This window comes from Diorhabda carinulata, chromosome 3 (assembly GCF_026250575.1).
Source record: "Diorhabda carinulata isolate Delta chromosome 3, icDioCari1.1, whole genome shotgun sequence".
In the NCBI taxonomy this organism is placed as follows: Eukaryota; Metazoa; Arthropoda; class Insecta; order Coleoptera; family Chrysomelidae; genus Diorhabda; species Diorhabda carinulata.
The window spans coordinates 1,969,587-1,995,528 of NC_079462.1; the positions used below are offsets into that span (position 1 = coordinate 1,969,587).

Genomic DNA, 25,942 nt, shown 5'->3' on the forward strand with positions numbered 1-25,942 from the left:
TGGTGACTGAACAAGGTCATATAAGTTGCTATAATCACGTTATAAGCAACTACTTCACTTAAATATTGGACTGGTGACTGAACAAGGTCATATAAGTTGCTATAATCACGTTATAAGCAACTACTCCACTTAAATATTGGACTGGGGACTGAACAAGGTTATATAAGTTGCTATAATCACATTATAAGCAACTGCTCCACTTAAATATTCGATTGGTGACTGAACGTTTAATTTTATCTTATTTTGAATTTTATTTTCTTTAGAAACGATTCACGATCGGTATAATTTTGAGAAACGCCAAAATATTTGATTGTAGATGTTGTCAATAAACTTTTTTTCATGTAATTTTGTTTTATTTTCAATTCCTAATTGTACCTTAATTACCGAAAAACAGTCTTAACTAACGAAAACATCAAAAAACGAAAGACAAATTGTGATTAAGAATTTTGTATTTTGCGACAAAAAAACCGTAGCCAGACAAACAATTGACGATACATGTCGGCGTGTTGAAACAGGTTTTTCGATGAAAAGAACAGAGTACTTTTGGTAAAAGCGATTCCAGGAAAACTGGGAATCAGTTTGCGCAAATTGGACAATAAATTCATGATAATTGAGAAATATTTAACCAACATTCTAAAAGAACAGAATCTAGTTCAAAATCGGCGCCCATATAATCTGAGAACCAACAAAATATATGGAAAAGAACATGTTAGATCCAGTTCAGAGTTTTCTCTAGACTTAGCGGCTTCTCATTATGAAAAAAACGTTGTGGGAGCTTCCGCCTCCTAAACTGCCTCTGCTGAAACCAATTGAACGTTTTTTGGTGGAATTTGATTCGAAACTGAAGGATGGAAAGCAACTAAATACGGAAAATTCAAAAAGAAAATTCGTAACAAACAAATTACTTATTTAAATGTTCAAAAGTCGCCTGAAATCATACACAGACAAACTGAAAATAGCAATTTCCTCAAACACGCGTTTCCGATAACTTGGAAAACTACTTATTTCCAAACCACAAAGCAATTACACCAATAGTCGATCGTCAAACAAGAAATTTTTCATTTCCAAATCGAGCGGAACGAGAAACATCGAAATCGAAATCGAAAAGTTTTTCAAATAACTTATAATGGAACGGAAGTGAGTGCAGTGGGAAGTGAGTTTTTGTTTCCGATGGAAAATCGAATTGCGTCGAGGAAATTGATTTCAACGCAAGTTTTATGAGATTTTATAAAAGAAAAATATTTAACTGTAACTTGTGTTCAGTATATACTTATAGTGATAAGTCATTCACTCGCCAAGTGACAGAAATGGTTTTTCACCCTAATTAATCGTACTATAAACCACCCCTATCCGAATTATCCACCTCCCCGTTCAGTCGCTACAGTCTATTAGCGCTTCGTTCCAATCCAAAACTCCCATATTAAATTTCACCCGCATTACATCGCGGACACGTCCACCAAACGCAGCCCTAAATTAACCATCCCAATACCAAGAAAAATCACCCCAAACCTTCACAGGAAAATGCACTGCGTGGTCCTGTTGCAAAAACGCGGTCCTTAAGAAGAACCCACGCGAAGAAATCAAAGAGTAACATCTGTTTATCCATACTCTCGCATACAAAACCCGTAGCGCGGCGAAGCACCGTCATACTGAATGAAATAACGGATTTTCGCGAGAGATATATCTTGATTCTCAAAAAAGGACCTACGAGATCTCTCGCACCAATACCTGCGACGCGGACGCTATATATGAAGTTTCCCCTGCAAGTTTCTTCGATTAGTTCCATATTTTCGCTACTTTTCACATATACCGATCGTCCAGAATACAGCGCGTCGGCAACAGAGCCCGATTTTGAGAATTTCTGGTACCACTTCCGTACTGTTGAACAAATTAGTAGCTACAAGTTTGAAAATTCGGTAAACAATTTCATTGTATCGGTTATTAATTCAGAAAACGCATCCGCTCGATTAGTACGTGTTATAGACAGCGTTGCCGGACTTATACCCGATCTTTTTTCATCTAACCTACCGACTGTTCTATTTTAAACAACGTGAACTAAACTAGAGACCTACTTTCTTTGAAGAATCGCCTTGTATAAAGTTAAGATTAGACTGTTTGTATCCGTAAAACCAGAAGTTTAATTTCCGCTTTCTGGCGTATACATAAGATAAAACTGTTCAAGATGTTTGGTATAATTATACTTGGAATAATAGCTTGAAGGCTATAAATATGACTAACATCTGTTGTTAGACATTAATGTACATTATGATAATAATTTGGTTGCGAGAGACATCTGTCGATTTTTCGGTGAAACAAACATCTAATGGACTTGAAAAGTCGAGATTTATTTCTAAACAAGTAGCGGTTAACCACGACGCGACAAAACCAGCCTCAGAACACCGTCTAAGTACTGAGGGACAGTCTGATCATCGAATACCTTCAATTGGTTTGAGGTTAAGTATCTTACGACGTTGGGCTTCGCGCAAGATGCTCTCTGTCCAATTTACAAAGATAAAGAGGAAACTACGCTTAGGATTACTGAGGAATCGCGTCTTTTGATTGGTAGACAAGTTTCACAGTGATTTTTTACGAGGTTATGTCTCAAAACACGCTACACAACACCTTTCCCGAGCTTTTGATCAGCATTAAACGATGCCGCAATTAAATCATAGTGAATACCGACTTAATAAACGTCTTTTACATACATTTATCTTTAGAATCGGTATATTCGTAATAAATTACCCTATAGAGAGAGAAAACTTGATTTTACTTTCGTAGAAACACGTTCTACCGACGAAATTCATTCTGTCGATTGTATTTTTATTGTTGGTGTGCCTATATTTCATTTACCGAGACGCATCGACTCGGATTACGATATTAATTGAATTTTTTGAGCGACCGAGCTTTTGATCAGCATTAAACGATGCCGCAATTGAATCATAGTGAATATCAACCTAATAAACTCGGTATTTTTGTAATGAATCACCCTTCGTAGAGAGAAGACTTGTTGCTTTATAGTTTGATAAAAAATACTGAATTTTCTTAAGGAAAAACTGGAAAAGAAACGATAGATATTCTATGGTCCCCACATTCAATACATAGCCTTAAATGAGTACGAAAAACGACGGGAAAACCCTATTTCGACCCTATTACATTCGATAAAGAATCCGAATTCAAAAAGGGGATGATGTCAAGGTATGGGTGCGACCTTGGGGACCCTTTCAAATTCCGTATCGCAAAGTTTGAAGTGGGTTTGTAACAAAATAAATTCCTCCCTTCCTTGATTGGCAAAACGATTTTTGTAAGGTATAAATGGGGTGAATCACGAATTAAATTATATAGGGTGTTCTAAAAATTCACAGATAGTTTTTGGTGTTGATCTTGAGTATTTGGTATTAACCTTCAACTCTTGGTTGAGTTTATTCAAAAACTTGGGTTAGAGGATTGATAAATTCATCAGCAATCATTCTGATACCAATCCCATGATTATTCTTCGATAAAATGGCGTGTTCGTGCTGGTCGAAGGGCATCCGGAGCGGTTATCGAGTCTTACCTTCTCGGAACAGCTTAAGCGACATCGTAGACCTCTTGAATCATGTCGCGAATCTCAAAATTTGATCCTTGATACTTCGTGACGAGGTTTTTCGACCAAGGATCACAATACAAAGCCTTGGAGCTAACCGCCGTTCCAAACCAGATCTACTACTTTTAGAACAGACCCCGTATATCGTCTGACGTTTTGTTGATCAACTTATCGTCGTCAGAGACTGAACGATAATTCGAAAATGTGCTGTTCAAGTTTATTGGTAAAAAAATCGTTGGTGAATATTGAAATGAGGGAAAATAGAATAGTCCTTAAAAGGAAATTGATTTTTTTCCCAATTAAGCATCCATAATCCCGAAAAAACTAATTGATAGTCAATTCAAGATTGCGGGATAATTACTTCCTATTGAATATTAATCAGTTTTAAGCGATGAGATTCCTTAAATGGAGAATCTCTTTTTAAATTTATAACAAAAAGGCCTAAATGATTTATAATGTTTTTTTTTCGTGATTTAATCACTTTTTTCTATGAAAATCAGTCTAAAATAATACGTGAAAATTGAAGTTTCGATCTACTCCGATTTTTGAATTCACTAACGTTTATATGAGGTTTAAAACGCCATCTCGAGGTAATTTACTCGAACTATAGTTAATACTAAAGTACTTACGTATGTTTCTATTAAATCGCTGCGATGCGGTACGAAGTAATTGTGGTCCTCCATCTCTTTTCTTTTTTTAACGCGTATAAAATGTTCGGTCGGGTTTAAATTTTTTCTCGCGCAAGCGCTAGCCAGAAATTCTTCCACCGACATTGATTCGCGTACGTAGACGGTCGCCATTGAAGCATCAGGTAATGAAACTTTGACACTTTTCTCGGATTCTTCTCGGGAATTGATCTGCAACACGTAAAACTCGTTATTTCCACGAGGACAATCTGTATAAAGGATTTTTCTATTTTAAGGCCCTTCATGAACATGTGAAAAACTAAAGTCTCATTTTGTCCCGTTTTTGAGATCACAATGAGCTCAAGTTATGGACAGTAAAAACACCTGATCTTACCCCCTCTAAACGAAACAAAAATCGAAAAAATGTTAAAATTCAACTTCGGTCGTGCTAAATATTTATTATTATGATATTTGAATATTCCTCATAACATAATAACCTTATATTATTATGAAAAGGTGAAGAATTTAGTATATAGGGCGTTGAAAAATCTTATAAACCAAATTATAACCAATGAAAACTTCTTAGTTGATTCCAGTGAGTTTATATCGCCATTATTTCGAATTCTGAAACACCCTATGGAAACAAATTAAGTCTATATCTAGTTCATCATTAATATTAACATTCTGACCATCTTCATCGGCAATTTTTTCTTAAAAGAAATAGTCTATAAGGTCAATTAAAGGTTGGCTTCTAACAAAGACTAGGTCCTAAAAGATAAATGACGAATTCCTTCGAAAAAACAAAGTCCTGAGGAACAATTGATGTTTTATTTTTATAGAAGATGGCCTCTAATGACAAAAGACAGTTGATTTTTGCGAAAAACAATCTAATAACATATGAGGGTCGGTTTTTGAAAAAGGAAGTCCTGAGAGACAACTTACGTTTTAATTTCTGTATAAAACATTGTGTAGAGAAACATAGTTTGCTTTTGTATCAGAGTTTTTAAAGACAAATGACAGTGTATTTTTGTAGAAGACAGTCTCTAATCACAAATGACAGTTTGTTTTTGCGAAAAACGGTCTCTAATGACAAATGACACTTTATTTTTGTAGAATATAGTCTCTAAACACAAATGACAGTTTATTTTTATAGAAGACAGTCTCTAAACACAAATGACAGTTTATTTTTGAAAACTACAGTCTCTAAACATAAATGACAGTTTGTTTTTGCGAAAAACGGTCTCTAATGACAAATGACACTTTATTTTTGCGAAAAACAATCTTTAATGACAAATGAAGGTCCGTTTTTGAAAAAAAAAACTCCTGTCAGACAAGCGATGTTTTGATTTTATAAGAAACAGTGTCTAAAGATAATTGATGGTCAGCGTTGGTAGCAGACAGTTTTTAGAGGACAAATGACAGTTTATTTTTGTAGAAGACAATCTCTAAACACAAATGACAGTTTATGTTTACGAAAAATTGTCTCTAAGCACAAATGAATGTATATTTTTGCGTAAAACAATCTCTAATGACAAATGACAGTTGGTTACAGAAAAAGACAGTCCAAAAAGACAAATGACGGTTTGCTGTTGAAAGATAAATTCTCTAATGACAAATGACGGTTCGGTTTTTTGTAATATACAGTATCTTGAGTTGATATTTTAGAAAAAAATAGTCTCTAGAGACAAATGTTTACGCGTTTTTCATTTTTCTTTTTGCAGTTATACATTTCGAAACCCTTGGTATTTCTACTTCACTATAATCACACTCCTCTCATTCTCTCCAATCCATTCATCGCAATTTTCATTCAATCCACTTCTCGATGGCAAATGAATCCCCAAATTGCTCCAGTGCATTAACGAAAGTAGTAAATTCCGATAATACCAGTGACTAAATCACGTTTTGTTCAATTTTTCGACATGTAGCGGCATATTCTCGAATATAAGAAGATAAAACTTTTTATTCGGGATAATTTATTCGAAATTGAGATCCAAGACAGAGAGAAGCTTGTTCTGAATGGATAAGAGACATTTATTAGGAAAGTTTCTCATTCGGCTGATTCATCATGTTTCGTTCAAGAATATATGAATAATTTATTAATTCAAAATTACCCGCTCGATACTAAAGAGGCGTCTCAATCTAACAGTATATTATTTTCAAAATCCATCTTCGTACCGTCGTTAAAATTGTAAAATTTCGTTTCTACATCGTCCAATCCATCCATCTGATAACTACCATTGATACTTACTTGTAACGATTTTCTACTAGATCCACTGTTAGATCTGCTCAACATCGGAGGTCTTCTCTTGGTGGCGCCTCTTCCTGCTAGCAGGTTGTTGAGAAGAGACGGACTCCTGGCGCAAATGAAGGCGTGGAATGACGAAACGGTGAACACTCCGAGTTTGTTAAGCGTATTCTTTGTTGCTCTAGATACGTGCGTCAATAGAGACTGTAATCAAAATAAAATTTATCTAATTACGTAATCGAACGTGACACTTGACATTAGGAAACGTCACCTTCATATTTCAGTTATGTAAAGTACTTATGTAAATAATGACAACAGCTATTCAAATTAACTCCAATTTCTGATTGTGTCAATTTCATTTGAAGCTGTTATATCTACAAGACTTTGTCCAAAAACATCCAAGTATTGAATAGAAAGCTCAGAATTGAATAAAAACGGCGTCGTGAAGACGTTTCCATCAGAAATCCGTGATTGATTCGGATTATTTTCTGTTCTCAAACTTGGTGGTCGTCGCAAATCCATGGCGACCATTCGATACCTTTCGAAAGGTATCGAACGTCGTCGGGAAAAGTTTATAGAGCTGAAAATTTTTGTGTTTTCTCGCAAAGCAACTTTTCCTTAGGCCTTCAATGATTGACAAGGTTCCGTGCGGATCCGATTCTTGTTTTTCGAATTGATAAAACTAGATTAATATATTTAACGTCCCGACACAAGATGTTGGAATAAAGACGCCGTCAAATCAATTGTTTCGTCGTTTATAACCAGCCGAGGGGAAAGAAGATTGATGACAACATTAAAAGAATATGCGTACTTTGGGATTTGGTAATTCCCCGCTTTGTAAACTCGCCATGTAACATCTGAGTCTGAATTGTTCGCAATGCAATTTCTCCAAATTTTCCTCCCATTGTACGACCTGGTTAGCTATTTGTTGACGTGTCTCGCCGTCGTTAAACACCGTCTGTTGCATCTCCGCCATATGTTTCAATTTATAATCCTGAAACAAGAAAAATATTCAAAATTAGAAACGGGGAACTTCCGTTTCCGGATCCCCTTAAAAAAGAGAGACGATGTACCTAAATTAGTATAAGACCGGTAAAGCCGAACGACACCCCTGCAACGTTTCTTACTCTCACAGTCCAATACCAACCACCATTTCGATACTAATTAGGGATAATTGACCTTTATACCAGATTATCTACCTGACCAACCACCACCAAACGTCAATCCGTTTACAAACCGCGGATTTCCATCAAAAAGAAAATTTTAGCGATATTTGATTCTACTCTGGAGGGGTTCGCCCTATAGCGGAAAGGCAGTGCCTTGATCAGTTTACCAAGAGACCGGTAACTCTCGTAGAAGATGTCGAGTCTACAGAAGACCTGGAGAAATATTCCTGGATGATTTGTGCGAGAATTTCAAGTGAACCACAAACTAAATTGGTTTTAATTTAAACTAGAAACGAAGCGAGGGGATTTGTATATTTATCGTGATGCAGAACAATGCCCGTCGTCCTCGACGGACCCCGAAACGGCGCCTCGAATAATTCGATCCACGGAAAAGCGATCGGAAGCTAGGAAAAGCGTACACTGAATAGATTAATGATTTCGAGATGATAAAATCAAAAAATTTTCATTATATTGATTTCCCCTTAAATTTGTGTTGTCGTACACTGTCGAATGCCTTCTTGTAGTCAATGTAACATAGATATAAATCATTTATTCGACTGATAATTGCTTTTTGTAAACCAAATTTTCGTGTGCACCCCACTGTCAGCCCTTTATGTAATATTGGATTTAATATTCCCATTTTTCAAACATTCATTTGGCGCAACCTAATTATTCTTTTTTCCAATTTGAAAAGTAACGATGTTAAGAACAATCATTAAGCTAAAAACAAAAGCGGAATTTTTGTTCTAAATATAGAAATTTTCTTATTTCATCCAGTTGTTTGCGACGTCCTACGTCACCGTTTCCTTTTAGTTTGAAATACGAGTATTTAGTCGATTCCAGAAAGGGTAATATTACATATAAGAGGGTGAATCTGAGGTATATCCACTAAGTATGTTTCGATTTTTATGCAACTTCAGTTTACACATTTTTACTTATAAATCACACAATAATTTGAGTGGTTAACTGTCAATTGTCAAATCTATATGACGTTTATCAGTAGTACCAACTTTAAAAAGACTATGTGTCAAATTTCTTGACATTTCGATTAATTAGAAAAAAATGACAGTTGTTTAAGTGAAACTATTTTTGTTATCTTCAAGACCATTTATAATTGCTTCTCGATGACAAAAAAATATTGTGCAAGCTCAGCAATTGCCTCAAAAGTATAATCCAGACTATGCTTCATCGACTAGAACTATTTATTAATGGTATGGTGAATTTAAACATGGTCGTACAGACACCGATGATGTTAAATGTCGTGGCGGTGGTGGTTACTCCAGAAAACATCAAAAAAGTCCACGAATTGGTCATGTCTAATCGTAAATTGAAATTGCGTGAGACAGCTGATGCCCTGGAGATATCAGAAGGCAGTTTTTTTAAGATTTTGCATGAGCATTTGACTATGAGGAAGCTTTTTTCAAAATGGGTTCCGCGTTTATTCACAGTCGATCAAAAATAAAGTGTTGCTGATTCAGAGCAGTAATAAATCGAATTTTTTTGGCTCAATATGTGACAATGGATGAAACATGGATCCATCACTTCGCTCTTAAATCAAAACGATCATCGTTTTAGTGGACTACAGCCGGTGAACCGGGCTCGAAGCGACCAAAGGCACAGAATCAGTTGGGAAGGTTATGGCTTCAGTATTTTGGGATGCACATGGATTATTGGAGAAAAAATCAATACGGAATACCATATAGAGTTGTTGGATGCGAAAATCGACCTTATATGTCGAAGAAAAAACCTCTGCGTCACCAAGACAATGTACCGATTCACAAGTCGATAAATCGAACGAATTTCACTTTGAATTGCTTCTTAATCCACCGTATAGTCCAGATCTGATTGACTATTGACTATTACCACAATTCCTCAATGGCATTTCAATAAATATGTTCATTGATAAATGTTTGACCTGGCGGAAAGACGTCAATTATTAAAATATTCGATATTTGCTTAGGACTAATTTTCAACGTTGTTTTTTACGTTGTTTGAGAAAATGTTGGTTCCCAAAAGGGGTTGTTCCAATTTTATTACAAAATTATGGATTAAAACCCCGCCTCGTATATGAAAATCGAAGCAATGCCTTCAAATAACAACAAGTTTTCTTTATAACCCCAGATTTTCAATAAATGTTGGCTGGTGGCTTTCCAGAAAGCAGTCTAAATAACAGGATCTATATAAAAGAAAAGTCGGTCTCGGGAAAATTACGATTTTCATGTGAAATGGAGCATGGTCTTAAGTGTCCTACGAAACGCATTTATTTTTTGTGATAATTGTTATACTGCGAGAGCTTCTATTCTAAAAAGAATTAGGACGCCATGCTTGAACGTTTTTTCCCATATTTTCACATATTTCTACACAAAATTCCGGGATACATCTTGTTAAAAGCCCTTATTATATCAATAAATACTGTGGTATATATTAATGATTATAAATTCTGTGTGGATGTTGGATAGGAAACTTCGTTAACTAATATTTTAGCCAATAACTCGATTTTCGTTTTTGCGAAGAAAAAACAGTCGAACGGGGACAAATCAGGGCTGTATGGTGGGCGTTCGATTTATTTGAAACTAGATTCGTTAACTTGTAAGGCTTTTAATTGTGTTAATTAGACGGGATCAACTTTTTTAGATCGCTCTGTATTTCCAATTCACTCCCTCTACTCTTTTTTATCTGTGGTTGGATATAAAAGTGTTAATTTCCTTTGAAAAGTTGTTCGACCTCAAAGAAACACCTGCGATCCTTCACGTTTTCTTCTCGATTCGGATGAACGAATTTAATAAACATGTTTTATTCCACTCGCAAACAAACTATTTGTTTAGCACATGTTCATTCCGCTGCCGTAGAAAACGAATATGGGAAAATTTATAGAGCCTCATTCTGTTGTTTCCATAAATTTACTCCTGTGTGCATTTGAACGGTTCACTGTTTTTCGGGGGCGAAATGAGTTTTACCCAGAAATAATTATACCACGATGTGGTTTATGAAAATGAAACTCTGGAAGTTATTCATCTTCTTTACACTTTCTCATTTTTTTTTTAATTTGTTAAGCTCTCAACTTCTATAAATAAGAAATTTACTTCGTATAAATTTTCAAGGGAAATGAGTTCGGAAATCTACGTTTTAGAGGGTTTATTTTACACCGTCACGCAATATCTGACTTACTGAAATGTTTAAACTACCTACAAAATGTTTGAAATGTTTAAACTACCTACAAAATGTTTGAAATGTTTAAACTACCTACAAAATTTTCTAATTTTTAATGATTTCTTTTTCTTTAAATATTGATAAAAAAATTAAAAAAATATTATAATGAAACTCTGAAAGTTATTCATTTTCTTTATATTATCGATTTCTTTTTATTTTTCACGCTTTCAACTTCAGTAAATAGGAAATTTACTTCATGTAACTTTTTCAAAGGAAATGAGTTTTTGAGTAGGTTTATTTTATACCATCACGCAATATCTGATTTACTGAAATGTTTAAACTACCTTCAAAATGTTTGAAATGTTTAAACTACCTACAAAATTTTCTAATTTTTAACGATTTCTTTTTCTTTAAATATTGATAAAAAATTAAAAAAATATTATAATGAAACTCTGAAAGTTATTCATTTTCTTTATATTATCGATTTCTTTTTATTTTTCACGCTTTCAACTTCAGTAAATAGGAAATTTACTTCATATAACTTTTTCAAAGGAAATGAGTTTTTGTGTAGGTTTATTTTACACCGTCACACAATATCTGACTTACTGAAATGTTTAAACTACCTACTAAATGTTTGAAATGTTTAAACTACTTACAAAATTTTTTAATTTTTAATATTGATAAAAATTTAAAAAAATTGTAATGAAACTTTGAAAGTTATTCATCTTCTTCATAATTTCTCATTTTTTCTAATTTTTCACGCTTTCAACTTCAATAAATAAGAAATTTACTTCATATAACTTTTTCAAAGGAAATGAGTTTTTGAGTAGGTTTATTTTGCACCGTCACGTAATATATGACATACTGAAATGTTTAAACTACCTACAAAATGTTTGAAATGTTTAAACTACCTACAAAATTTTCTAATTTTTAACGATTTCTTTTTCATTAAATATTGATAAAAAATTAAAAAAATATTATAATGAAACTCTGAAAGTTATTCATTTTCTTTATATTATCGATTTCTTTTTATTTTTCACGCTTTCAACTTCAGTAAATAGGAAATTTACTTCATATAACTTTTTCAAAGGAAATGAGTTTTTGTGTAGGTTTATTTTACACCGTCACACAATATCTGACTTACTGAAATGTTTAAACTACCTACAAAATGTTTGAAATGTTTAAACTACTTACAAAATTTTTTAATTTTTAATATTTTTTCTTTTAATATTGATAAAAATTTAAAAAAATTGTAATGAAACTTTGAAAGTTATTCATCTTCTTCATAATTTCTCATTTTTTCTAATTTTTCACGCTTTCAACTTCAATAAATAAGAAATTTACTTCATATAACTTTTTCAAAGGAAATGAGTTTTTGAGTAGGTTTATTTTGCACCGTCACGTAATATCTGACTTATTGAAATGTTTAAACTACCTACAAAATTTTTGAATTTTCAATAGTTTCTTTCTCAATCAATATTGATCAAAGATTGTATTATTTCTTCTGAAAAAACATCGATATATCGTTGATAAACTTCGATATTTCACTTTTCCAATCATCGATGTTTCAACATCAATGTTTTTTACGAATCACTGGCTGACCCGGTAGATTTCGTATTAACTCAATTCACAAATGAAAAACCTAAACTTTTGTATACAAAAAACTCAAAATAAACAGAAGGAATCCTTTTTGCATTACACGTACATAGAGAATGGATCGAAATATTAGTTGGTAGCCAAATCAGTTTAGCTGTTATCAGGTTTTTGCGATTTTGCGAGACTATCGATCAGTAATTCATTCGGAACCTACGAAAAATGCTTTTTTCTAACTAACTAGAATGCAATAATAATTTTAGAAACTAAAACCAAAAGGCGTCAATAATATTATTCCCTCGGGAAACTACTTATTCGTATTTGCCATAAAAATCCGATTCTCTAGAAACTTTCCGCAAATTTTCCGAACATCCAGTAACTTTTAAAAACTTTGGGAAATATCCAAGAAAATAGTCCTTCAAGTCCTTGGAAGTTTGAATTATGACTCAAGGAGAGCGATCGGTTGATTCTGCCGTAGAAAATTTTCGTATAATTCAATTTATTTGGAAAAACATTTTTTTTTATACAAAAATTTATTTATTCAATTAACGAATCATCAAATGATTTAAAAATTGACGTAATTGAATGAAAAACGATTTAGAACGATACGCAATTGAAAGCGAAGCTCAGACACGATAATGAAATTTGTTATTCGATGTATGGATGTATATACGAGGACCATCTTAAAAGTTCGATGAACATTTCTCGATTCTAAACGAAATTTTAAGGTTATGAAACAGAAAAGTGTCTTTAAATGACTTTTTAACGGTTCGTTGAACTATAAACGAGAAACTCACCGTTTCTATGGATTTTTCTAGTCGAAATATTTCTTCTTGTAGAAGATGCAGCGTTCCTGTTTTACCTCGATGTCTTGCAAAAGCCGCAGCGCAAGCACTGTGGATGCTATTCACCCAATTCTCTAATTCTACCTGGAATAATAAAAAAACGCAATAAAAAAATGTTTATTTCCTTGAAATTAGTTGGAGAAGTAATTTTTTTATGTTAATTGTATAAAAAATGTCATTAGTGCGTCTTTTCAGCTGATATAATGATCATAGGAAAAAACCAGAATGATATAAGAGAAAATTCAAACCCTTTTTCGAAGGGTTTATTTATATTTGACTTACTGAAATGTTTAAACTACCTATAAAATTTTTTAATTTTTAATAATTTTTTTTTCTATAAATATTGATGAAAAAATTAACAGAAAATTATAATGAAACTTTATAGGACAAGTAAGTAGCTTTCAATACCTAAGATTTATGCTGGAATAAACTGGATTTACGAGAATAGTTCCAGACGTAACTGTTAAATCGAAAAAATTTATTATTAATGTCTGCCAAACAAATATTAAACAACGTGGAGTCTTCAATTTTGAAATATATTTTGTATAGATTGTGTACTTTCTAATTCAATGGTATTTTCCAAGAAACTACCGCCATCTCTAGGTTAGACCAGGTACCTCGTAAGATTGAGGTTATGTCAGCAGTTAATGGCTATTTTGAAGAGCTTGACGATTCTTATTTTATAAAAAAGGGTGTCGAACTTATTGAACATTGCTGGGGAAATAAAAGGAGATTACGTAAATAATAAAAGTACTAAATTCTGTAAATTATTGTATGATGCTTTCAGATGCATGAAATAAATTATTTATACCAAAATTTCTAGATTCTGTTCAGTTGAAACTTTTTTTTTCACTTTTGATTTGAGTAATTTTATACTTTTCGCAGTCTACTCGTTTTTTGCCATTTGAAAATCGGAAAATCATCCGATTTTGATGAATTTTTTTTAAATCTTCGTTTTTACGTCGAATTTATGAAAAAAAATGGGAAATATATCACCTAGAGATTTCTTATAGTTTTATGATTTTTAATAAACGTTCTTCCTCGTATATAATCGTTCATAACTTTTTTACGAAGCATCAAACGTAGTTCATATATTTTTTTTGTTAATCTACACAAAAAAACGAACATTTTGGAACAGAAAAAACTCGAAAAATATTTGTTTATTCATTTTTTATCTGACTTCAAAGATTTCATATAGTTTTATGACTTTGAATGTGATTATAAACGTTCTTCCTCGTATATAATCGTTCATAACTTTTTTCCGAAGCATCAAACGTAGTTCATATATTTTTTTTGTCAATCTACATAAAAAAACGAACATTTTGGAACAGAAAAAACTCGAAAAATATTTGTTTATTCATTTTTTATCTGACTTCAAAGATTTCATATAGTTTTATGACTTTGAATGTGATTATAAACGTTCTTCCTCGTATATAATCGTTCATAACTTTTTTACGAAACATCAAACGTAGTTCATATATTTTTTTTGTTAATCTACACAAAAAAACGAACATTTTGGAACAGAAAAAACTCGAAAAATATTTGTTTATTCATTTTTTATCTGACTTCAAAGATTTCATATAGTTTTATGACTTTGAATGTGATTATAAACGTTCTTCCTCGTATATAATCGTTCATAACTTTTTTACGAAACATCAAACGTAGTTCATATATTTTTTTTGTTAATCTACACAAAAAAACGAACATTTTGGAACAGAAAAAACTCGAAAAATATTTGTTTATTCATTTTTTATCTGACTTCAAAGATTTCATATAGTTTTATGACTTTGAATGTGATTATAAACGTTCTTCCTCGTATATAATCGTTCATAACTTTTTTACGAAACATCAAACGTAGTTCATATATTTTTTTTGTTAATCTACACAAAAAAACGAACATTTTGGAACAGAAAAAACTCGAAAAATATTTGTTTATTCATTTTTTATCTGACTTCAAAGATTTCATATAGTTTTATGACTTTGAATGTGATTATAAACGTTCTTCCTCGTATATAATCGTTCATAACTTTTTTACGAAACATCAAACGTAGTTCATATATTTTTTTGTTAATCTACACAAAAAAACGAACATTTTGGAACAGAAAAAACTCGAAAAATATTTGTTTATTCATTTTTTATCTGACTTCAAAGATTTCATATAGTTTTATGACTTTGAATGTGATTATAAACGTTCTTCCTCGTATATAATCGTTCATAACTTTTTTACGAAACATCAAACGTAGTTCATATATTTTTTTTGTTAATCTACACAAAAAAACGAACATTTTGGAACAGAAAAAACTCGAAAAATATTTGTTTATTCATTTTTTATCTGACTTCAAAGATTTCATATAGTTTTATGACTTTGAATGTGATTATAAACGTTCTTCCTCGTATATAATCGTTCATAACTTTTTTCCGAAGCATCAAACGTAGTTCATATATTTTTTTTGTCAATCTACATAAAAAAACGAACATTTTGGAACAGAAAAAACTCGAAAAATATTTGTTTATTCATTTTTTATCTGACTTCAAAGATTTCATATAGTTTTATGACTTTGAATGTGATTATAAACGTTCTTCCTCGTATATAATCGTTCATAACTTTTTTACGAAACATCAAACGTAGTTCATATATTTTTTTGTTAATCTACACAAAAAAACGAACATTTTGGAACAGAAAAAACTCGAAAAATATTTGTTTATTCATTTTTTATCTGACTTCAAAGATTTCATATAGTTTTATGACTTTGAATGTGATTATAAACGTTCTTCCTCGTATATAATCGTTCATAACTTTTTTCCGAAGCATCAAACGTAGTTCATATATTTTTTTTGTCAATCTACATAAAAAAACGAACATTTTGGAACAGAAAAAACTCGAAAAATATTTGTTTATTCATTTTTTATCTGACTTCAAAGATTTCATATAGTTTTATGACTTTGAATGTGATTATAAACGTTCTTCCTCGTATATAATCGTTCATAACTTTTTTACGAAACATCAAACGTAGTTCATATATTTTTTTTGTTAATCTACACAAAAAAACGAACATTTTGGAACAGAAAAAACTCGAAAAATATTTGTTTATTCATTTTTTATCTGACTTCAAAGATTTCATATAGTTTTATGACTTTGAATGTGATTATAAACGTTCTTCCTCGTATATAATCGTTCATAACTTTTTTACGAAACATCAAACGTAGTTCATATATTTTTTTTGTTAATCTACACAAAAAAACGAACATTTTGGAACAGAAAAAACTCGAAAAATATTTGTTTATTCATTTTTTATCTGACTTCAAAGATTTCATATAGTTTTATGACTTTGAATGTGATTATAAACGTTCTTCCTCGTATATAATCGTTCATAACTTTTTTACGAAACATCAAACGTAGTTCATATATTTTTTTTGTTAATCTACACAAAAAAACGAACATTTTGGAACAGAAAAAACTCGAAAAATATTTGTTTATTCATTTTTTATCTGACTTCAAAGATTTCATATAGTTTTATGACTTTGAATGTGATTATAAACGTTCTTCCTCGTATATAATCGTTCATAACTTTTTTCCGAAGCATCAAACGTAGTTCATATATTTTTTTTGTCAATCTACATAAAAAAACGAACATTTTGGAACAGAAAAAACTCGAAAAATATTTGTTTATTCATTTTTTATCTGACTTCAAAGATTTCACATAATTTTATGATTTTGAATGTGATTATAAACGTTCTTCCTCGTATATAATCGTTCATAACTTTTTTCCGAAGCATCAAACGTAGTTCATATATTTTTTTTGTCAATCTACATAAAAAAACGAACATTTTGGAACAGAAAAAACTCGAAAAATATTTGTTTATTCATTTTTTATCTGACTTCAAAGATTTCACATAATTTTATGATTTTGAATGTGATTATAAACGTTCTTCCTCGTATATAATCGTTCATAACTTTTTTCCGAAGCATCAAACGTAGTTCATATATTTTTTTTGTCAATCTACATAAAAAAACGAACATTTTGGAACAGAAAAAACTCGAAAAATATTTGTTTATTCATTTTTTATCTGACTTCAAAGATTTCACATAATTTTATGATTTTGAATGTGATTATAAACGTTCTTCCTCGTATGTAATCGTTCATAACTTTTTTCCGAAGCATCAAACGTAGTTCATATATTTTTTTTGTCAATCTACATAAAAAAACGAACATTTTGGAACAGAAAAAACTCGAAAAATATTTGTTTATTCATTTTTTATCTGACTTCAAAGATTTCACATAATTTTATGATTTTGAATGTGATTATAAACGTTCTTCCTCGTATATAATCGTTCATAACTTTTTTCCGAAGCATCAAACGTAGTTCATATATTTTTTTTGTTAATCTACACAAAAAAACGAACATTTTGGAACTGAAAAAACTCGAAAAATATTTGTTTATTCATTTTTTATCTGACTTCAAAGATTTCACATAATTTTATGATTTTGAATGTGATTATAAACGTTCTTCCTCGTATATAATCGTTCATAACTTTTTTCCGAAGCATCAAACGTAGTTCATATATTTTTTTTGTCAATCTACATAAAAAAACGAACATTTTGGAACAGAAAAAACTCGAAAAATATTTGTTTATTCATTTTTTATCTGACTTCAAAGATTTCACATAATTTTATGATTTTGAATGTGATTATAAACGTTCTTCCTCGTATATAATCGTTCATAACTTTTTTCCGAAGCATCAAACGTAGTTCATATATTTTTTTTGTTAATCTACATAAAAAAACGAACATTTTGGAACAGAAAAAACTCGAAAAATATTTGTTTATTCATTTTTTATCTGACTTCAAAGATTTCACATAATTTTATGATTTTGAATGTGATTATAAACGTTCTTCCTCGTATATAATCGTTCATAACTTTTTTCCGAAGCATCAAACGTAGTTCATATATTTTTTTTGTCAATCTACATAAAAAAACGAACATTTTGGAACAGAAAAAACTCGAAAAATATTTGTTTATTCATTTTTTATCTGACTTCAAAGATTTCACATAATTTTATGATTTTGAATGTGATTATAAACGTTCTTCCTCGTATATAATCGTTCATAACTTTTTTCCGAAGCATCAAACGTAGTTCATATATTTTTTTTGTCAATATACATAAAAAAACGAACATTTTGGAACAGAAAAAACTCGAAAAATATTTGTTTATTCATTTTTTATCTGACTTCAAAGATTTCACATAATTTTATGATTTTGAATGTGATTATAAACGTTCTTCCTCGTATATAATCGTTCATAACTTTTTTACGAAGCATCAAACGTAGTTCATATATTTTTTTTGTTAATCTACATAAAAAAACGAACATTTTGGAACAGAAAAAACTCGAAAAATATTTGTTTATTCATTTTTTATTTGACTTCAAAGATTTCATATAGTTTTATGATTTTGAATGTGATTATAAACGTTCTTCCTCGTATATAATCGTTCATAACTTTTTTCCGAAGCATCAAACGTAGTTCATATATTTTTTTTGTCAATCTACATAAAAAAACGAACATTTTGGAACAGAAAAAACTCGAAAAATATTTGTTTATTCATTTTTTATCTGACTTCAAAGATTTCACATAATTTTATGATTTTGAATGTGATTATAAACGTTCTTCCTCGTATATAATCGTTCATAACTTTTTTCCGAAGCATCAAACGTAGTTCATATATTTTTTTTGTCAATCTACATAAAAAAACGAACATTTTGGAACAGAAAAAACTCGAAAAATATTTGTTTATTCATTTTTTATCTGACTTCAAAGATTTCACATAATTTTATGATTTTGAATGTGATTATAAACGTTCTTCCTCGTATATAATCGTTCATAACTTTTTTACGAAGCATCAAACGTAGTTCATATATTTTTTTTGTTAATCTACATAAAAAAACGAACATTTTGGAACAGAAAAAACTCGAAAAATATTTGTTTATTCATTTTTTATTTGACTTCAAAGATTTCACATAATTTTATGATTTTGAATGTGATTATAAACGTTCTTCCTCGTATATAATCGTTCATAACTTTTTTCCGAAGCATCAAACGTAGTTCATATATTTTTTTTGTCAATCTACATAAAAAAACGAACATTTTGGAACAGAAAAAACTCGAAAAATATTTGTTTATTCATTTTTTATCTGACTTCAAAGATTTCACATAATTTTATGATTTTGAATGTGATTATAAACGTTCTTCCTCGTATATAATCGTTCATAACTTTTTTACGAAGCATCAAACGTAGTTCATATATTTTTTTTGTTAATCTACATAAAAAAACGAACATTTTGGAACAGAAAAAACTCGAAAAATATTTGTTTATTCATTTTTTATTTGACTTCAAAGATTTCATATAGTTTTATGATTTTGAATGTGATTATAAACGTTCTTCCTCGTATATAATCGTTCATAACTTTTTTCCGAAGCATCAAACGTAGTTCATATATTTTTTTTGTCAATCTACATAAAAAAACGAACATTTTGGAACAGAAAAAACTCGAAAAATATTTGTTTATTCATTTTTTATCTGACTTCAAAGATTTCACATAATTTTATGATTTTGAATGTGATTATAAACGTTCTTCCTCGTATATAATCGTTCATAACTTTTTTCCGAAGCATCAAACGTAGTTCATATATTTTTTTTGTCAATCTACATAAAAAAACGAACATTTTGGAACAGAAAAAACTCGAAAAATATTTGTTTATTCATTTTTTATCTGACTTCAAAGGTTTCACATAATTTTATGATTTTGAATGTGATTATAAACGTTCTTCCTCGTATATAATCGTTCATAACTTTTTTCCGAAGCATCAAACGTAGTTCATATATTTTTTTTGTCAATCTACATAAAAAAACGAACATTTTGGAACAGAAAAAACTCGAAAAATATTTGTTTATTCATTTTTTATCTGACTTCAAAGATTTCACATAATTTTATGACTTTGAATGTGATTATAAACGTTCTTCCTCGTATATAATCGTTCATAACTTTTTTCCGAAGCATCAAACGTAGTTCATATATTTTTTTTGTCAATCTACATAAAAAAACGAACATTTTGGAACAGAAAAAACTCGAAAAATATTTGTTTATTCATTTTTTATCTGACTTCAAAGATTTCACATAATTTTATGACTTTGAATGTGATTATAAACGTTCTTCCTCGTATATAATCGTTCATAACTTTTTTCCGAAGCATCAAACGTAGTTCATATATTTTTTTTGTCAATCTACATAAAAAAACGAACATTTTGGAACAGAAAAAACTCGAAAAATATTTGTTTATTCATTTTTTATCTGACTTCAAAGATTTCACATAATTTTATGACTTTGAATGTGATTATAAACGTTCTTCCTCGTATATAATCGTTCATAACTTTTTTCCGAAGCATCAAACGTAGTTCATATATTTTTTTGTCAATCTACATAAAAAAACGAACATTTTGGAACAGAAAAAACTCGAAAAATATTTGTTTATTCATTTTTTATCTGACTTCAAAGATTTCACATAATTTTATGACTTTGAATGTGATTATAAACGTTCTTCCTCGTATATAATCGTTCATAACTTTTTTCCGAAGCATCAAACGTAGTTCATATATTTTTTTTGTTAATCTACACAAAAAAACGAACGTTTTGAAAATAAAAAAACTCGAAAAATGTTTGTTTATCTATTTTTATTTCACTTCAAAAATTTTATATAGTTTTATGACTTTAAATGTGATTATGAATGTACTTCTTCGCAAATAATCGTTCATAAATTTTTTACGAAACATCAAATAAGTGATTTTAAGAATATTTTTGTTCATATAATTTCAATTATTATTCAATAAAAAATCAAAATATGTGAGAAAATCAATTTCAAGAGAAATTTTCATTATTTTTAATTATAAAAATATGATAAATCAACATTTTTGTATAAAATTTTTTTTCAATTTGTTCGTTTTTTTATGTAGTTTATGAAAATAACTATAACAACTTCATTTGATAATTTGAAAAAAAGTTATAAACAATTATACGTGAAAGAGTGAATTTTCGGGAACATTTAAAGCCCTGAAACCAATATAAGTTTTCATTTTTTTTCATTCCCATAATTTTTCTCGTAAATCCGTTTCAAAAACGAATATTTTAAAAAAAAATTCATCGAAATCGGATGATTTTTCGATTTTCTGTAACCAAAAAACGAATGGATTTTGTTTTGTTCTATCACAAAAATAGAAAATAGCATTGGAATCCTGTATCATCAATGAATAATTACAGCTGGGAAAATGGCGAAATTTCACTTTTTGGAAAGCTAAAGAGAGAAAGTAGATGATTAATTTTCTGGTTAATATTCCAGTCTGTCAAACGAAGTAATTATTCTACGGAATTTATGCGAATTTCTGCAAGTTTCACGATAAATCAATACTGCAACAATATTCCAATAAAACAACGAATTATAATTAAATTTCAAATAATCATAAACCACAAATAAATCAAATAAATTTATTAACCCAAAAAAAAACTATACAAACAATTATCGTCTTCCTAAAATCAACAAAAGATAATTAAATATCATCAATATATCAACATACAAAGTTAGCGCCCCCAGTATGTATTCTTCGGGCGACAACGCCACTCTGCCCCCCCCAAGAATCTGTTGCGTATCGTACAACAGATAAACGGTAAACAACAAGACGCACAAAAACGCGTAAACCAAATACATAGTTTCCGATCCCGTTATCAAATAAACAATCAAAGCTATAACGCCGAAAACCGCCATCACAACACCGGCCATACACAAAATGAACCCGCAATTAGTTATATCGAATATATTCGAATAGGCAATGAGGGTAATCAGGGCGGTTATGATGGCGGTACCCCCGACGGCGTACAACACCGTCTCTTCCGAATAAAAACAAGCCGCCGTGGCTGTAGTGTAGCTAAAACATAAACTAAACAGAAACAACAAGAAGAAATTCAAAGGGAACTTCCTGCGCAGCGGTACGAAGCACGCCATCGACATCAGTAGTACCAACATTAATATGCTGCTTATTAAATACAGTACGAAATTCGTCAGGATGAAATACTTGATGGGATTGACGTAAACGGCCGTTAATACGAAAGCGAACGTCAACAGTAATTGTATACTGAGAATCGAGTAGACTTTCGATACGAAGTTGTTTCTAATCGATACGGAATCGAATGATGCTTGCATACCTAATTCGAAAGTCGGATCGTCTCTCATTCGATTATCTCGATTCATGTAAACTAGTTGGGTGTGCGTGCGACGATTGTCGTGGTAAGAAAACGGCGCTGGTGGGTTATTAGAATCGATATCGTTGATATATATCAAATCTTTCATCAACGTCTTGTTTCTTATTACATTTTCCGTTTCGATTTCGTCCGTTTTCGCTTTCGATTCGGCGACAAAATCATTTTTATTATCCTTCAGTTGTTGTGTTAATTTTTCCAATGATTGTATCAAAGTATCTTCTTTCATTAGTTGTATCAAAGGTATGGGATCTTCAATATCGTCGACGTTGGTAACTTTTTCTGTAGCTTGTTCATTTTCTTTAACGTTCGTTTTAATTGAATTTTCGTCTGCGTCCTTATCGTATCCTGTTGGTCGTTGATTCTTTCGATAAAATCGACTTTTCTTGTACGGTTTTTCATTTCCATTCATTTTATTTAGTTTCAACTGAATCTCCAATATTTATAATGGTATCTGAAGTTGTCATGTTTATTATTGACATTCAATTCTGTCAGTTTCAATCCGAACTTTCGATACGAAGTTGTTTCTAATCGATACGGAATCGAATGATGCTTGTATACTTAATTCGATTATCTGGATTCATGTAAACTAGTTGGGTATGCATTAGAATCGATATCGTTGATTATATCAAATCTTTCATCGACGTCTTGTTTCTTATTACGTTTTCTGTATCAATTTCGTCAGTTTTTGTCGTCATTCAGTTGTTGTGTCAACTTTTGTAATGATTGTATCAAAGGTATGGGATCTTCAATATCGTCGACGTTGGTAACTGTTTCTGTAGCTTGTTCATTTTCTTTAATGTTCGTTTTAATTGAATCCTGCTGATTGTTGACTTTTCTTGTACGTTTTTTCATTTCCTTTCATTTTATTTCTTATTCATTTTCGTCTAAATCTTCAATATTCATAACGGTATCTGAAGTTGTCATATTTATTGATGACATTCATTTCTGTCATTTTCTATCCAATTTTGGAAAAAATTGAGGTTAAAGTCGAGAAAACATTTTTTAATTTTTTAAAAAATTATCTTTTATCAAAAATAAAATATGGAAAACACGTTAAAACTGTCAGAGAATAAAAAGTTAAATTTATTTTTGATAAAAATGAAGAGTTTAATGTTTTTCAAACCTTTTTAGCTTAATAGAGTTTGAATTTATCTATAAGATGATTTTCTAATCGACTAGCTAGCTCAAAAATTGAGAGAGCTATACCTAAAATTGACTAACACTCAAAAATAACTCGTTGATGTTTCAGATCAGAGTTTGATCATATTTACACGTTACTAATCAATCCATTACTTCACTCTGGAATCAAAACGATCATCATCTAAGTGGACTGCAGCTGGTGAACCAGGTTCGAAGCGTCCAAAGGCCCAGAATCAGCTGGGAAGGTTATGGCTCCAGTATTTTTGGAAACACATGGATTATTGGAGAGAAAATCAATAGCGAATACCACATAGAGTTGTTGGATGCGAAAATCAAGGAAAAACGGCCTTATATGTCGAAGAAGAAACCACTGTTTCACCAAGACATTGTACCGAATCACAAGTCGATGGCAACGATGTATAAATCGAACGAATTGCTTCCTCATCCACCGTATAGACCAGATCTGACTGTTGATCTCAAAAAACTACTCGCTGGTAAGACATTTAGTTCAAATGAAGAAGCAATTGTTGAAATTGAAGCCTATTCCGAAGCAAAAGACAAGTACGGACTCCATATTTACTTAATATGCAACGCTAGCAACCGATTCAAAGAAATGCAGCATCTTGGGCGCCATCGGAAATTTTCTTTCCTCCAGATCCAATCTTTGGGCGCGTCTTGATCCCATCGCTTCTTCACCCTAGCTCAGGCGTTAAGACTTGATGAGTTGCTAGTCTTCTAAACGAAGAGTCATCCTTCAATTCGGCGATAATGACGCGGATCAGCTGTCTAATTGACACGTGTCAAAAACCAGTCCGAGCAACATGATCTATGATTTATTTCATTGCAAACTACGTATCCAAACAAACTTGTCAAGAAAACGTCATAAAATACCGAATGATGTCTTCGGAAACATCTCTAGATCACACAACAATTCAAATCGATTCTATAACCGACGAAGAACATGCCAGTCGACCGGGCACGTCTTTGGAATCGGGAGGCGAAGATCAACAGAACTTGTCGTCGGTATTACCAAACACCGAAAACATATTAGAATCGTTGGAGAATTTGAGTCAACAATTGAAGAAAGAACAAGAGGATCTTCTGAAGCAATTCAGCACGACGCCTATACAGATCGCGGTATCTAAACACGAAATCGGCGTCGGATCCAACCACGTTCTATCCGAGATACCAGAAGAACCGCCTCCTCCGTATTCCTTCCACGGTAACGCCGAACAACGAGTTTACATCCAACACGGAATCAGATACCGGGATCCAGCTCCAAATTACTTCGAAACCTACGACGACGATTTCCAATCGGCGAGATTGAGAAGCAGATTCGTAGCTAAGGTGTACGGGATTTTGACTTCGCAATTTTTTATAACTTTCGGATTCGTGATGATGTGCGTTTATATAGTGCCGGTGAAGAATTTCGTCAAAACGAGACCCGTCTTGTACACTTTATCTACCGTGGGGTTGGTGGTTTTACTAATATTATTAGCTTGTTTTATTCATTTGCGACGGTCTTTTCCGATTAATTTCATATTATTACTTATTTTCACGATCGCTTTCGCTTATTCCATGGGTACGGCCGCGAGTTTTTATTCCGAGAAAGCGGTCATGGTAGCTACCGGTTCGACGGCTCTAATCGTAGCTATAGTGACTTTTTTAGCTTGGTTGAATTTGTTCGACGTCACCTCTTGGGGGTTCATACTTTACGTGGGGGTTGCGCTGGTTTTGTTGTTCGGTCTAGTGGGTTCGATTATTTTTTGGGTGTTCGGCGGTAGCGAGATGTTCAAAATGATATTTGCCTCGGTGATCGTCACGTTTTTTACTATTTATTTATTATACGATACGCAAAAGTTGATAGGAGGTGGCAGGATTGCCTTATCGCCCGAAGAATATATCTTGGGAGCTCTATCTTTGTACGTTGACATCATGTTAATATTTAATTATGTTTTGTTGTTATGCGGTAGGGGCTAAAATTAAAAATAATCAACCGGAATTGTTGTTTTTTTGTCCTCTTCTTATCGAACCCTTCGATTACGACTGTTGCTGTTTCGTAATCGAAGGGTCCACATCAGAACAGACCTGTATCATCACCCCTACTGTTTAACCTCTATTCTGCAATCGCAAGCATAAAAATCAACGGAAACGCTATAGGTATTTCCAAAAATACACAAAAACTCCACTCGAAGACTCCATGGAGAGATCCCAGTGCCTTTACCGCTCAATTAACTCAATTTACGATTAGATATAATTAATTTGTGGATTTTTTTAGTAACCACC

At 31.5% G+C, this 25,942-nt stretch overlaps 3 protein-coding genes across 13 annotated transcripts in view; 1 reads left to right on the plus strand and 2 right to left on the minus strand.

Moving 5' to 3' along the window:
- Positions 1 to 25,942, minus strand: part of LOC130891983 (protein still life, isoforms C/SIF type 2) — a 142,466-nt gene that overhangs the window by 12,441 nt on the left and 104,083 nt on the right. For all 11 annotated transcript variants that reach the window (XM_057797137.1, XM_057797134.1, XM_057797136.1 and 8 more), the window contains 4 exons: positions 13,161 to 13,292; positions 7,266 to 7,448; positions 6,458 to 6,658; positions 4,213 to 4,440 (listed from right to left, as the gene is read on the minus strand). In XM_057797137.1, the coding sequence (XP_057653120.1) occupies positions 4,213 to 4,440; positions 6,458 to 6,658; positions 7,266 to 7,448; positions 13,161 to 13,292 (744 nt within the window). The remainder of the gene's footprint in view (positions 1 to 4,212; positions 4,441 to 6,457; positions 6,659 to 7,265; positions 7,449 to 13,160; positions 13,293 to 25,942) is intronic.
- On the minus strand, positions 21,732 to 23,011 carry LOC130891986 (protein lifeguard 3-like). The gene has a single exon (XM_057797147.1). The coding sequence runs from the start codon at positions 22,923 to 22,925 to the stop codon at positions 21,777 to 21,779; it is 1,149 nt and encodes a 382-aa protein (XP_057653130.1). The 5' UTR covers positions 22,926 to 23,011; the 3' UTR covers positions 21,732 to 21,776.
- On the plus strand, positions 23,772 to 25,658 carry LOC130891987 (protein lifeguard 2-like). Its single transcript, XM_057797148.1, has one exon. The coding sequence runs from the start codon at positions 24,485 to 24,487 to the stop codon at positions 25,634 to 25,636; it is 1,152 nt and encodes a 383-aa protein (XP_057653131.1). The 5' UTR covers positions 23,772 to 24,484; the 3' UTR covers positions 25,637 to 25,658.

Coding starts and splice junctions, on each gene's coding strand:
- LOC130891986 (XM_057797147.1), bottom strand. CDS start 22,925: ATGAATGGAAATGAAAAACCGTACAAGAAAAGTCGATTTTATCGAAAG.
- LOC130891987 (XM_057797148.1), top strand. CDS start 24,485: ATGATTTATTTCATTGCAAACTACGTATCCAAACAAACTTGTCAAGAA.